This window comes from Elephantulus edwardii, unplaced genomic scaffold (genome assembly GCF_000299155.1).
Source record: "Elephantulus edwardii isolate Elephantulus edwardi_28Jun2011 unplaced genomic scaffold, EleEdw1.0 scaffold00077, whole genome shotgun sequence".
NCBI lineage: Eukaryota > Metazoa > Chordata > Mammalia > Macroscelidea > Macroscelididae > Elephantulus > Elephantulus edwardii.
In genome coordinates, this window is record NW_006399827.1 from 11014293 (window position 1) to 11028105 (window position 13813).

A 13813-nucleotide genomic window follows, 5' to 3' on the forward strand; every position below is an offset into this window, starting at 1 on the left:
CTTTTTGCATTCTGGTTTGAATCCATCAGCAACTCCTAGAAAGATGGTCAGTCTCTTCCCATGCGATGTACAGGCTTGGACACCCAATAGAAGCCCAGCTGAGTTAGTTCTAATTTGATGGCATTGAGTTTCAGTTTTGGGTTATCTTTATGAAAGCAAGTTGTCTCATCTTTTTCCTGCAGGGCTAGTGGATTTGAGCCACTAAGGGTTTAAATCACAGCCCAGTGCTTAAGTCCTTTATGCCACCAAGCCTCCTGGTTGACCTTATAGTTTCTCTTAAAAGTTGCTGTGTTACCTCATTCTAGTGGCATAGTTTATAGGAAGTTGTGCTGCTAAGCACAAAAGTGGCTTCTTTCTGGTGGTTCAAATTCACCAGTGACTCTGAGAGAGAAAGATTCTTTTATGTGTGATTTATAGACTCTGAAAACCTACTGGAGGTTTAGCTATGAATCAGTTCCAATTCAATGGCAATGACTTGAATTGAATCCTTAATGCATGAGGATTAACTGCTGGAGGGTTAGCTATGGGTTGGTTCTAACTGGATGGTTGTTGTTGTTGTTGTTATGTGCCGTCGAGTCGTTTCCGACTCATAGCGATCCTATGCACAACAGCCCTAAAGCCTGCTCTATCCTGCGCCAACCGCACCGCCTCTGATACACCCATCCCGATTACCCCAGTCACCAAATCAATCCATCTCATAGAGGGTCTTCCCCTCCTGCGCTGTCCCTCCACCCTCCCAAGCATGATGTCCCTCTCCAAGGACCCGTCCCTCCTGGCAACATGTCCAAAGTATGTCAGATGAAGCCCCAGAATCCTTGCCTCCAAGGAGTAGCTTGGTTTAATCCTCTCCAAGATGAATCTGTTTGTTTTCCTGGCAGTCCATGGTACATTCAGTACCCTTCTCCAGCACCACAGCTCAAAAGCATCCACTCTCCTTCTGTCCTCCCTAGTCATTGTCCAACTCTCTGATGCATAACAAGCGATTGCAAATACCATGGCCTGTATCAGGCGCACCTTAGTCTCCAGAGAGACACTGTTGCTCCTGAGTACCTTTGAGGGGTCCCTAACAGCAGACTTTCCCATCGTGATATGCTTTTTGATTTCCTGACTGCTGGTACCAAGAGTGTTAACTGTGGAGCCGAGCAAACTGAAGCTGTGAACAATCTCAATCTCTTCATCATCCATCCTGACACTGCCAATTGGTCCAGTGGCGAGAATCTTTGTCTTCTTGACATTGAGCCTTAGTCCATACTGAAGGCTGCAGTCCTTGACCCTTCGCAGCAAGTGCATGAGGTCCTCCTCAATTTCAGCAAGCAGGGTTGTGTCATCTGCATAACGCATATAATGATTTATTTTTCAAAGTATTTTCCTATCTTGTAAGACACAAAGTGTGATTGTATCCAAAAGAAAGCACGTTATTTAACCAAGCTAAGTTAAAGCTGTATTTGAGTATGAAACAAGTTGGTTCATTTTCTGTGAAAGAGGATCAAACAGAAAGTGCTAGTGGCTAAGAAATTGCACTGCCAGTCACACCGTTGTCAAGTCAGAACCAACTCACAGTTGACCCTCCAGCAGGTTTTCAAAAGCTGTAAATCACATGAGAAGAGATTGTCCATTTTTCTTCTACAGAGTGCCTGGTGGATTTGAACCTTCTGCATTCAAAACTGATGGCTCTAAACCACCTCCCTTTGAGTTGGCAGTGCAGTCCCTTACCACTAGGCTGCCAGAGCTCCCTGAGCCAGGTGGTTTGAATTTACCAGCTACTCCATGGCAATAACATGGGCAATATCCTCCCTTGTAATTTACAGCCTCTGAAAACACACTGGAGGATCAGCTATGAGTCTGTTCTGACTTAATGTCATGTCAGTGAGTTGTTTGAGTTTGAAGTTCAGATTAGTCATGTTGAATGTTTTAAATATGACATTCATAACTCATTATCCTCAAGTTAGAGTCAGTTTACACCTTGGAAACCCAATGGAGAGTAGAGTTGGACTGCCATAGAGGTGCTTCCTTTGGCTTAGCAGCACAGCTCCCTATGCACTGTGTCACCAAATCATGTGTGTAGTCTCAAGACCTTTATTCAGGAAGGTGCAGAACGTCTGCAGTTAGTTGATAGGCATAGTGCATGGGGGTTCTGGAACATTACTGTTTCCCCCAAGCTCCATGGGAAGATCTAAGTATTTTTCTGAAAATAAATAAAATACTGCATACAGGTATGTGCCAGGGATGTGTCCTATCTCCATACCTTTTCAACATGTATGCAAAACAAATTATTTGGGAGGCTGGACTCAATGAGGAGAATTGTGGCATCAGGATTGGGGGAAGATCTATCAACAATCTGAGTTATGCGGATGACACAACCCTGAAACTGAGGAGGACCTGAAGCACTGGCTACAGAGGGTCAAGGACTGCAGCCTTCAATATGGATTGAGGCTCAATATCAAGAAGACAAAGATTCTCACCACTGGACCAATTAGCAACATCAGGATGGATGGTGAAGAGATTGAGATTGTTTACAGCTTTAGTTTGCTTGGCTCCACAGTCAACACTCTTCGCACCAGCAACCAGGAAATTAAAAGACGTATTGTAGTGGCAAAGTCTGCTGTTAGGGACCTCTCTAAAGTACTCAAGAGCAATGGTGTCTCTCTGGAGACTAAGGTGCATCTGATAAAGGCCATAGTCTTTGCAATCACTTGTTATGCATCAGAGAGTTGGAAAATGACTAAGGAGAATAGAAGGATAATTGATGCCTTTTAGCTGTGGTGCTGCAGAAGAGTACTGAATGTACCATGTACTGCTAAGAAAACGAACAGGTTCGTCGTGGAGAGGGTTAAACCAGACTGCTCCTTGGAGACAAGGATTGTGAAGCTTTATCTGGCATACTTTGGACATGTTTCAAGGAGGGATCGGTCCTTGGAGAAGGACATCATGCTTGGGAGGGTAGAGGGACAGTGCAGGAGAGGAAGACCCTCTATGAGGTGGATTCAGTGACTGGGGTAATCGTGGGTGTGTCGGAGATGGTGTGATTGGCACAGGACAGAACAGGGTTTAGGGCTGTTGTACCTAGGGTCGCTAAGAGTCGCAAACGACTCGAGGGCACATAACAATAACAACAACAACAAAAATACTATTTAAAATACTTGCATTTGTGTTCTCTTCCTTAAAAAAAACATAAGACTAGAGATTTCTCTCAGGACTTTTAAATTTAATACTTAAGTTTTGAATCTGTGAGCCTCAGGAATCCACATCTCACATGACTAAGATATGACTGCTTTTCTTTAAGGACTCAATTTTCTGATTAAAAATAAGAAAATATTTTAAGAAGAAAGTTGTGCATTGAATCCGCTCCTTTTTGACCAAATCTTAGCTACACATAATGCTACTACTATAACTGTTGTTGTTGTTATATGCTATCAAGTCACTTATTACTCATAGTGACCCTATGTAACACAGCCCTGAAACCTGCTCTATCCTATGCCAACTTTAATGTCTCCAACATACCTACCCTCATTACCACAGTCACTGTATAAATCCATCTAATCAATGGTCTCCCTCTCTTTCTTCATCTCTCCACCCTTCCAAGAATGATGTTCCTCTCCAAGGACTGGTCACTCCTTGCAACATTCTCCAGGTATATCAGACAAAAACTTCAGAATTCTTGCCTCCAAGGAGCAGGCTGGCTTCACCTTCTCTAGGATGAACCTGTTTGTTCTCCTGGCAGTTCATGGTATATTCAAAACTCTTCTCCAACACCACACAGCTCAAAGGCATCAATTCTGTTTCTGTCATCCCTAGTCATTGTCCTGCTCTCTGACACATAGCAAGGAATTGTGAAGACTATGTCCTGAATCAGGCACACCTTAGTCTCCAGACTGATGTCATTGCTCTTAATACTCAGGAGAGGTTCCTGACAGCCAGCTTTCCCAGAGCAATTCATCTCTTGATTTCTTGGCTGCTAGTGTTGATTGTGGAGCCAAGCAAATAAAAGCTTTTAACAATCTCAATCTCTTCACCATCCACCATGATGCTGCCAATTGGCCCTGTGGTGAGAATCTTTGTTTTTTTGCTGTTGAGCTTCAATCCATATTGAAGTCTGCAGTCCTTGATCATCTGCAGCAAGTGCTTCAGGTCCTCCTCAGTTTCAGCTAGCTAGGTTGTGTCATCTGCATAATGTAGGTTGTTGCTGAATCTTCTTCCTCCAATCCTGATGCTACATTCCTCCTGATACAGCCCAGCCTCAAAGTCTCTGTAAACTTTCATTAAAATAAATAATAAAAAGAAAAGGTATAGAGACAGAATACATTCCTGGAGTACATCCTTCCTAATTTTGAACCATACAATGTATCCTTGCTCTGTTCTGACAACCACCTCCTGGCCCAAGTATAGGTTTCACATAAGCACAATAAAATATTCTGGGATTCCCATTTTCTCAGCCACAGTTTGATTCTGAACCTGCTGTAACTACTTCTACTAATTCATGTTTCATTCTAAACTTTCTTTATTGGACTTTTAAAGTTTATGAATTTGTAAGGTCATGCTATAAACTCAAGGCATTGCTATAACTCAGTATGCATTACTTTGAGTAATGTTTATGGTTTATAAAACAGATAGGGAACTCTGGTGGCCTGCTGGTAAGGAGTTGCACTGCCAACCCAAAGGCATGAGGTTCGAATCCATCAGTTGCTCCCTAAGAGAAAGATGGGTAGATTCCTCTCATGAGATTTACAGACTGAAAACTCACTAGAAGGTCAACTTAGAATCCATTCTGACTCTATGCAAATCATGTAGTTTTGGAGACAACACAGCTCAGAACAAGAGTTTAGTAATCAGAAAAGGTAGTAGGTTCAAACCCTGGCTCTGACATTTCTGAGTCACTTAAATGTCTGTGGTTAAATTAGTTATTGACTGTGTCTAAATTTCTTCTTATTAATTATAGAAAAATAATGTATCACAAGATTTTCTGGAGAATTAAATAAGATAGTGTATAAAGAGTCTTGAACATACCGTGGACCACCAAGAGAACAGACAGGTTTGTCTTGGAGAGGGTGAAACCAAATTTCTTCTTGTAGGCTAGGATTCTGAAGCTCTATCTCACTCATATGCTTTAGGCATGTAACCAGAAGGGATCAATCAGTCCTTGGAGAAGGACATCATGCTCAGAAAGATAGAGAGCACAGGAGAGTAAGACTCCAATGGGATGGACTGACACAGTAAATAGGGTAATTAGGGTAGGTATATCTGAAGCAGTGAGGCTGGTTCAGGATAGATAGCTTCAGAGCTGTTGTAACTAGGATCACTATGAGTCACAGGGACTTGGTAGCATATAACAACAACAACAACATGAATAGCCTTGACCCAGAGCCTATAGCAAGTAAGAGTTCTGTGAGCTATTACATTTTTATTTTCATTATAGGTAAATTTCTTCCCTATGTTAAGACATGCTGAAAATTCAGTTGAAGAGCTTCATAAAAAGAATTAAGTACTGAGAATGCAGTGGTCCAAGGAAAACAGACTATGAACTAGTAATTCCAGGTTATGGTTGCCTGGTTGTCCTGTGATGCCATGAGGATATGGTTCACTTTACATTTATTCACATACTATCAAATACCTAGGTTTACAAGTTTCAAATTATGTTAAAATCTCATTACTATGGAAAACATTCTAACTCAGCAGGTTCCATTTTAATACCACTTGACCAATAACAGTTGTAGATGGAATGTGTTGATGTAAAGTTAGAATGATTGCTGACAGGCTATAATTTGCTTTATGAAGTACGTGTTGTCACATATACAATTACCTGGTTTATATTTGTTGCTGCCAGCCCTCCAGTGTATAAATGCCCAGGAGTTATGCCTTTAGGTGAACCCTATGAAGGGTTAAAATTCTCAGCATTTTTTGGTGCAAAGGGAAAGAACAAAAAAGGGTTCACTGGTGAAGATTACAATTTTTTTTTTTTTTTAAAAACTGGGATGATGCTACACGCTGCAGCTCACCCTACTGGTCAGAATAAAAAACTGCATCACAAAGGAGCTTTTTTTTAAAAAAGGAAAAGAATTTTCCATTGACTCAACTAGCATTTTTCTGTTTTATTCACCATTGAGAAATACAGTTCTTCCTTTTTTTTAGTTTGTTAAGCAATGCTTTCGATTTTTTTGCTTCACCATTGTTGTTGCTGTAGTATTCTAGGAATATCTAATTTGTTTCATGTATTTATTTATTTCTGATCATTTAGACTGCCCTACATTGAGAAAATGATACCCCAAACCCCTAAATGTTTTAAAGAAATCCTTTATTCCTATACATAATTATATAATTAGTATTGTAACTTCAAGATTGGAAGCAGGAATGGCATCCACTTCCTAAACAACATGTCTCTGGAAACTCTATGAACTTTGATAAATGACAATAGTTATAGAAAGGCTTCAGGCCTTTTGTTCACAGGGTTGCTGGGAGTCATGCTCGATTCAATGGCAATCAACAACAACAACAACAACAATTTCAAGAAGTTTGATGGCTCAGAGGTTAAGCACTTGGCTGCCAAACTAAAGATTCATATTTCTTTACCACCAGCTGCTCTGTGGAAAGATGTAGTAATCTGCTTTCATAAAGTTTTACAACTCTGAAGAGCAGTTCTACTCTGTCCTGTGATTCTGCTCTAAGTCAGCATCTACTTGATCTCAAGTTGGTTTTTAGTATGCAAAATTAAAAAAGAAACAATCCAAAACTAACTTGAGCAGTATTTCATACAGTCAAGATCTATTTGGAGACTTTTTAAAAGAATGATAAATAAAAACATTTTTTACCTCTCCTGTCATTTATCCCGTAGGCTTAATGTCATTCAATACTATTATAGTCACTGCCAAGGCCTTGGGCAAAAAAAAGAATGTTTATACTGAGTTATGGATAAATGTAGGAGAGGAAAAAAGAGATGGGCAGGAAGTCATACTGCCTAGAACAGAGAAGAATTTGAGACCTTCACCACATGTGAATTAATCACAAGAACTAACCACGCAAATCCAAATGGATATTTAGAAACCGGTGGAGCCTCTAAGATGGTCTGTGGGAAACACTATACATTTTCTAATGCATGAGGGTAAGCAGGTATATAATTTATAATGGAAATGTTGACAGAACTTCAGCTTTGGTGTTGCAATGTGCTGTATATTTATCCGTGAGTAACGCTTCACATATATAGATGCATCTGTGTCCAAGGTTTTTCTTTTGTTAGATGTTATATTCAATACCTTGAGTGAAGAGATATAATAAAGAATTATAATAACCTGCAATTTTGCTAATCTTACCAAACTACCCAGGGAACTAGATTATTGGGAACTGGATTATTATTAAACTGGTCCATGAAAATATGACAGTATTAATGCCACCAGGCATGATACCTGGATTTGGATTGCAGACCTTTATTTATAGCATTTTAGGGAGGATTTATTAATGAGAACTGTATTGCTCGTGAGTTCCATGTTAAGTAGTCAGCAGTCTTGTGTTCTTTCCCACCAACAGCAATAAAAACAAAACCCAACAAATTGTGAACAATTATATATTCAGCTTTTTTATTTAATCAAAAGATAGTTGTGCTGTAATAGAGAACTCTAGAAAGCTTTTAACCCTGTTAACTGTTGGTTCTAGATGTAAATAAAAACTTTAAAATAAAGCTCACATTTAAAAGAAAGAAAAGATGATGAATTTATTAATAGACAAAAATATTTAGCCTTTACGTGTTAGCAAACATTTATATGTTTATTATGTTCCTATCTTGTTTTTGATGTTTAAACAACTTTCTCTGTCTTTTCATTTTTGTATTTCATTGGCAAAATGGTCTTTTTGGTGCCTAAATAGTAATAATACCTGCAAGTTCAGAACCAGACAAGTTTGCTGTGAGTCAAAATAGTTATAAGGGGCACATCATCATGGTTCATTTTTTTCCTCCTTGTTTTATTATTTAGAATTGAATTTAGAATGAAAGTTTTCAGCAGTTTAATTCACTTCTCCATAAAGTTTATGGAGCAGCAACAGCTGGTTGAATCTGTAGTAGAAAAAAGCCAACTTCTAGTGGCCAAGCTATTGTTTCAGAATTAAGGGTGGGGGGACTCATTAACTGTTAATGAAAACACAGGGAATAAAAAACAAGTAACACAGAAACCCTAGCAAATTATTTCACACCTGACACAAAGCTGCTCCAATCCTCAGAAATTCCCAACTTATCACTCTATGGAGCATGAATGAAATTGAATTTGACTCTCAGGAAGAAACAATAGAGAAACCGTTCCCCTTATAGGCCCCTTAGCACCATACTCCATGGAGAACCTGCCACTGAATATACTAAAGAGTGTATCTTGCATTCAATTCTTATGACACTTAGGATAGAGGAACAAATTACTAGCTAATAGCAGGCAAACCCTTGATATAGTTCCCCCAAATAATGTTTAGAAATACAAAGGGAAAGGACTGAAGGTAGTGGATGTGATTGATGGAGATATGGTGTGTTAAAATATATATCTGTGTAGAAATATATTGATTTTGAGTGAGTTGCAGTGGGGAAAGTATGTCTCTAGTGGCAAAGGGTTTTGCTTGTGAGAAAACCACTCTAAGCAGATGGAGTTCCTAAACCCTAATTGTAGAGCTGCTGAGTGGAAACGTCTGTCACTATAGCTTGTGATCATTTATGTCTGATCCCAGTGGACTATAGTGGTGGCCACTTGGAACTGAGATTGTCAGAGGTATAGAATAATCCAGAGAACACTTGCAGTTAGTTATGTTTCTGGGGAAAATGATGTGCTAAACTTAAACTCAAAACCACTGTATTTATAGCTATTCTATAAAACTTTTCACCCTTGCATCTTCAGTAGCTATAATACTTTTAATTACATGGGAGTGTCTAGTTATGTAGTGTTAAGAGACTTGTTTTTGTGTGCCCAAGGGAGTTGGGCAATTGATATGACACTAAAAGCATTTATAACAACATCTCTATTATCAAGAACTAATTACACTTGTGTGTAAAACATTTTCAAATGTTTTATCCACTACAGTAATTTTTAATATCTACCCAGCCTCCGTTTTGCTGGGTCCAGGTGTATACCTGTGTTGCTATATGCTTTATGGAGGCTGTTTTGTAGTTGGAGTGTGGAAAGATGATGTTAAAAGCCCTGATTATGTAAATTCTCTAAGAAACTCTAGGAATCCTATGGAGTTGACTTTTCCATCTGGGGTTAATAAATCGAGTGCCAAAATCAGACAGGTATTTTGGATATTACTTTTAAAAAAAGAAGCCCAAATTACAATATATTTCTGCATTATACATTTCAATCTATTTATAGTAGTTTGTTTCTGGAATAGAAAAAGAACACTGGTGGAAAGACTGATGAAATCAAAGGAAAATCTGTAGTTCAGTTCATAGGGATGGACCAATGTTAGTATCTTAGTATTATTGACATATATATTTTAATTATGAAAGAAGTTGACATGGAGAGAAACTTGGTAAAGGAACTCGCTTGTTATCTTTGCATTTCTTTCATAGATCTAAAATTATTCCAGAATTAATTGGAGGGAAAACCCCAGCCCCCTACTTCTGATTGTCTTATTTTTTTTAAAGCCCAGAATCCTATGATGTTTAAAAGTAGTGTTTTTTCCCTTTTATTTAGTTGTAGATTTGCCCAATTTCTAGTGCAAGCAAAACTTTGAGTTTAGAATGGTAATTGATAAATAATGTTCGGCAAACCTCATATATATTAAGTTTTGTTTGGCTGATTTGACTCATAATGAAAAAAATTCCTTTTACTCTTAGCAGTTTACTTTCATGTTACCTGCCAGGAAGTCCATTTAGATCATATTGATAATATAATTTTAGTGGATTTATAGTGATGTAAAATTTGAGCATTTTAGCTCTTAGTTCAGTATTTGAGAATTTTTCTGATTATAATGGAAATTTGCATAGTGATGCTTTAAGCATGACCATAAGCTCTTGTGTACTGATCGGTAAGCTAATAAAGGAGAATATTTCTTTTGGCTTCAGCTACCCACTGTTTTGTGAGGTGGTTTTAATTTTACTTCTCTACGATAAACTTTTCCAGTTATATCTAATGTACTGTACCTGCTGGTATTCAGCTCAGCTGTGGATGTCCACCTACCCTGAATATGTGTAGAAGAGACTCTAGATGTGATCATCTAATTTATGGGAAGAGAAAGCAATAGCTATTCTCTTTTTATCATTTTATACCCTCCCAATCCTTCTAGTTTAATTGTAGGAAATAAACCTTTAAAGTGAGGCAATACAAATTCTATGTAGGTTGTTTGGTTTCACTGCTCCCTAGTTGAAATCCAGGGCCAAAACTCTACAGTGTTTATTGAGATTAGCATTGGTGATTTCCTTTGGAAATTAGTATTTGGGATAATATTAAATTCATTTGAAAATCCTCTTTTCATGTTTGTGAAATGAACTGAGCAGCTGTTGATGTCCTTTTATCAACAGACTGCCTCTGTTTGGGGAATTTTAAGGAAAGTCATTTGCAATGCAGAATCTTTTCTTTTGATTTCTGAGTGAGCTAATATCTTCTGTCTAAACCTTTAAAAATACAAAAAATAGCACCAGCCACTATAACAAAATATAATCCCGAGTATGCTGAAAATACTCAAAAGGGATTAACAGTGTTTTACACATTAATTTGAATCAAACTTGTTTTACAGAACAAATATTACCTTCTTAGGGCTTTTAGAATTCCTAAGAGGTCAGTTGCACAGACTGTAAACTAAAGTTAAAAGATCTTTCGTTCTTGTTGCAAAACAAGTAGTGTTTTAAATACATATAGAATCCAAGAAAGTCTCAGGTCTATTTTTGCTTCTCATTTTTAAGAGAAGGAAATAAAATGGACTTTGCTAGATAAAGAAAAGCTTTTCTGGAAAATTAGCTCTTTGTACATTTTTTCTTTTTTTAAATTGCAAAGAGAAACAGGCATTCAAGTTAAAAGTTGTAACTTGTGGTATAATAGAGTATATTTGAGTACATAACAATGTTTCTGTTTTAAATGTGTTACAGTGGTGAGATTTCTACTTGTTGACACTAATAGTTCTTAAGTTCTAGTTTGATAGTTCCTTGAAGGGAAAATTTCCCATCCAGGTAAGTTAGTTTGTAAATTTATTTCTTTTTCTTAGATTGATGGGTAGTGGATGTGTCCATCAAGTAAGACACATTCTTATGAATGTGAATATCATAAGAGATCTACACACACCTTTATGAAGATATCTATTGAATGACATTTTCTTTATTTTCTGTCCCACAGGGGGTGATCAAACTGAAAGTTACATCGGACAGGACAGCTCTGATGATAATCACAGTGGAACTCATGGCCCCTCTGTCATGTCAGATGTACCTTTTTGGTCTGATTACCAGGATGAAGGTAAGTGTCAGCTTTTGTCATTTGGTATCAAATAGATCCTCCAAATTTATAATCACTAGTTCCCAAGGAACAACTATTTGTTACTTTGTGATGCTGATCCTGCTGGTAATGATGACTTAGTTCTCAGAGACTGTACTACTACTAATCTAAAGGCCTTTCCTCTCTGGTGGTTTGAATGCACCAGTGGCTCTGAAGGAGAAAAACAAGCAGTCTCCGTTCATGCAGTTTACATCCTCAGAAACCTAATAAAGGGTCAGCTGACTCAATGGCAATGAGTTAGTTTGGTTTTTCTTTAGTGACAAGTTATTAGGGAAACCCTAATTTCACTCCGAAGAAGAAAGACATCATTGTTTTGTAAGAACTGTAACTCAGAAGCTAAGAGGACATTTTAAGATTACACATTTTAAGATTACTGTGTACTGTTCTTTCAGGTTCCTTAGAATTGGAGGCTCTGGTTAAATATTATTAGATTATTAATTTATTGTCGATCATTTGATCCTGAGTTTATCATATTACAGTAAGATAGTTTTCACTCTTGCTGCTCAGATAGCCCTGTTGGTGTTATTCCAATAGAAGAGGAAGCCACGGGAGCCATAATGCAAACCTTCCTGAGGCACTGATTTTACTTGAAGATTTGGTGATGGATGGAGTTAAACAATTCAGTTGTTACAAATATATTTTTATACTAAAACACACTGGCATGTGGTAAAGTAGAATGCAAGAAAATGAATTTTAGTATATTATTCATTTGCACATGAGATTAAAATTGGTAAATTATTCCTTATTTCTCATAATTAATCTGAAAGTTTTCCATTTCTTTTCCCTCCTAGTTTCCCTGTAATATTGTGATTTTGTAATAGCTAGTAGTCTGTTTTCCTGTTTGCTTTGATTAATTTATTCGTAAGTTGTTATTTCACTTAACCTTTTCTTTTATCATATTGATAATCTCATTAGAACTACAGATTTAATTACATAGACACATTATATTTTACTTGACTTTTGTATACTAGCTCAGTTAGTACTATCCAAGTTTTTAAAATCTTGAGATCTGCAACTACAAAATTATATTGGTTAATATATTACACTAACTATATTGTGTGAATTGAAAGCTTAATTACATTAATAGTTGATTAGTAATTATGGAAGATTAGTAGTGCAAAACATGAAGAAATCTACCTTTCATTTGTTTTTGATTAATCTAATGCTTGACATAATTATAACAATACTTGCTGCTCAATTCATGACTACTTTCCAAGGCTGTAATTTTTTTGTTAAAGGGAGGAGCTTGTCCATCTTCCTCCTTCACAGTAGCTGGTGTATTTGAACTGCTGACCTTATGGTTATTATATGTCTTAAATTTGTGTCCTAAGCACTTTACATGTATTATCATCTAATCTAAAGCTCTAAGAAGTACCAGGAGCCTTATTTTACATATCCAGGAACTGAGACTCAGAGACGTTAACTTACCTAAGATCACACAATTAGTAAGAAGTAATAAGATATTACACAGTTTGGTGGGCAGAGCGGGGCAAGCGGGTGAAGGAATTAGAAAAGATCCAGAGGGAACTGGAAAAAGTGGGTAATGGTGGGCATAGGTCAGTGGTGATTAATTTTATAAAACGCAATGTATGGGAATGATAATGTGAATCACAGTGAACGAAACACTGTATATAAATGAAACATAATGTGTATGACTTTTGTATGTAAACCAGTATTTTAAAAAAAATCTACAGGTTAATGTGGGGGGAAAAAAGTAATATCTAAATTCTTGAACTCCCACCCCAAACATTTTACTGTATTTTTCTGAATTATCTGAAAAGGTACATTCATATTTCAGACATTTTCTTTACACAGAATATGTTGGAATATTTATATTATTTTAAAATTAAATTAATTTTTAAAAATTTAGTGTTGGGAATGAGGGTTGCAGAGTGGAGTATACTCTGGGTGAGGTGGGGACGTGTGGGGGATTGTATGCCAATGAAGGAGTTTTTCTTTTGCTTTTCAAGAAGAGCAAACTGGGGGTGGGGGTGAGGTGGGCGGGAAGAAAAGTGCAACAATGAATGAATGGAAATCCAAAATCTCTGTAAATGTTCATTGAAATTAATAAAAAAAAATTAGTGTTGAAAGAGGTAGCCCAATTTCCTGTAATATTCCAAAGTGAAAAAAATACGCTTGTGTAATTATCAATAGTGTGTCTGCTAAGCAAGAGAGTAAGCTCCTTGCCTGATAGGACGGTGAGGTTACAGTGAAAAAGTAGAGTCTCAGCCATCATGAAAATTACTGTTTCATTAAGGAGGCAAACTTAATACATAGACAAATGAACAAACAGAATGTCAGTGTGTTCATTTGGTGATCAGGTTGCTAAGATGATCCTTGAAGAAAAGATTTTTAAAAAAAAAACCAAA

At 37.2% G+C, this 13813-nt stretch overlaps 1 protein-coding gene across 1 annotated transcript in view; it reads left to right on the plus strand.

The window, feature by feature from the left end:
• The window catches only part of SKAP1 (src kinase associated phosphoprotein 1), a 389237-nt gene that overhangs the window by 108143 nt on the left and 267281 nt on the right, over window positions 1-13813 (plus strand). Inside the window, exon 5 of the mRNA XM_006889464.1 lies at window positions 11289-11405. Within this exon, the coding sequence (XP_006889526.1) occupies window positions 11289-11405 (117 nt within the window). The remainder of the gene's footprint in view (window positions 1-11288; window positions 11406-13813) is intronic.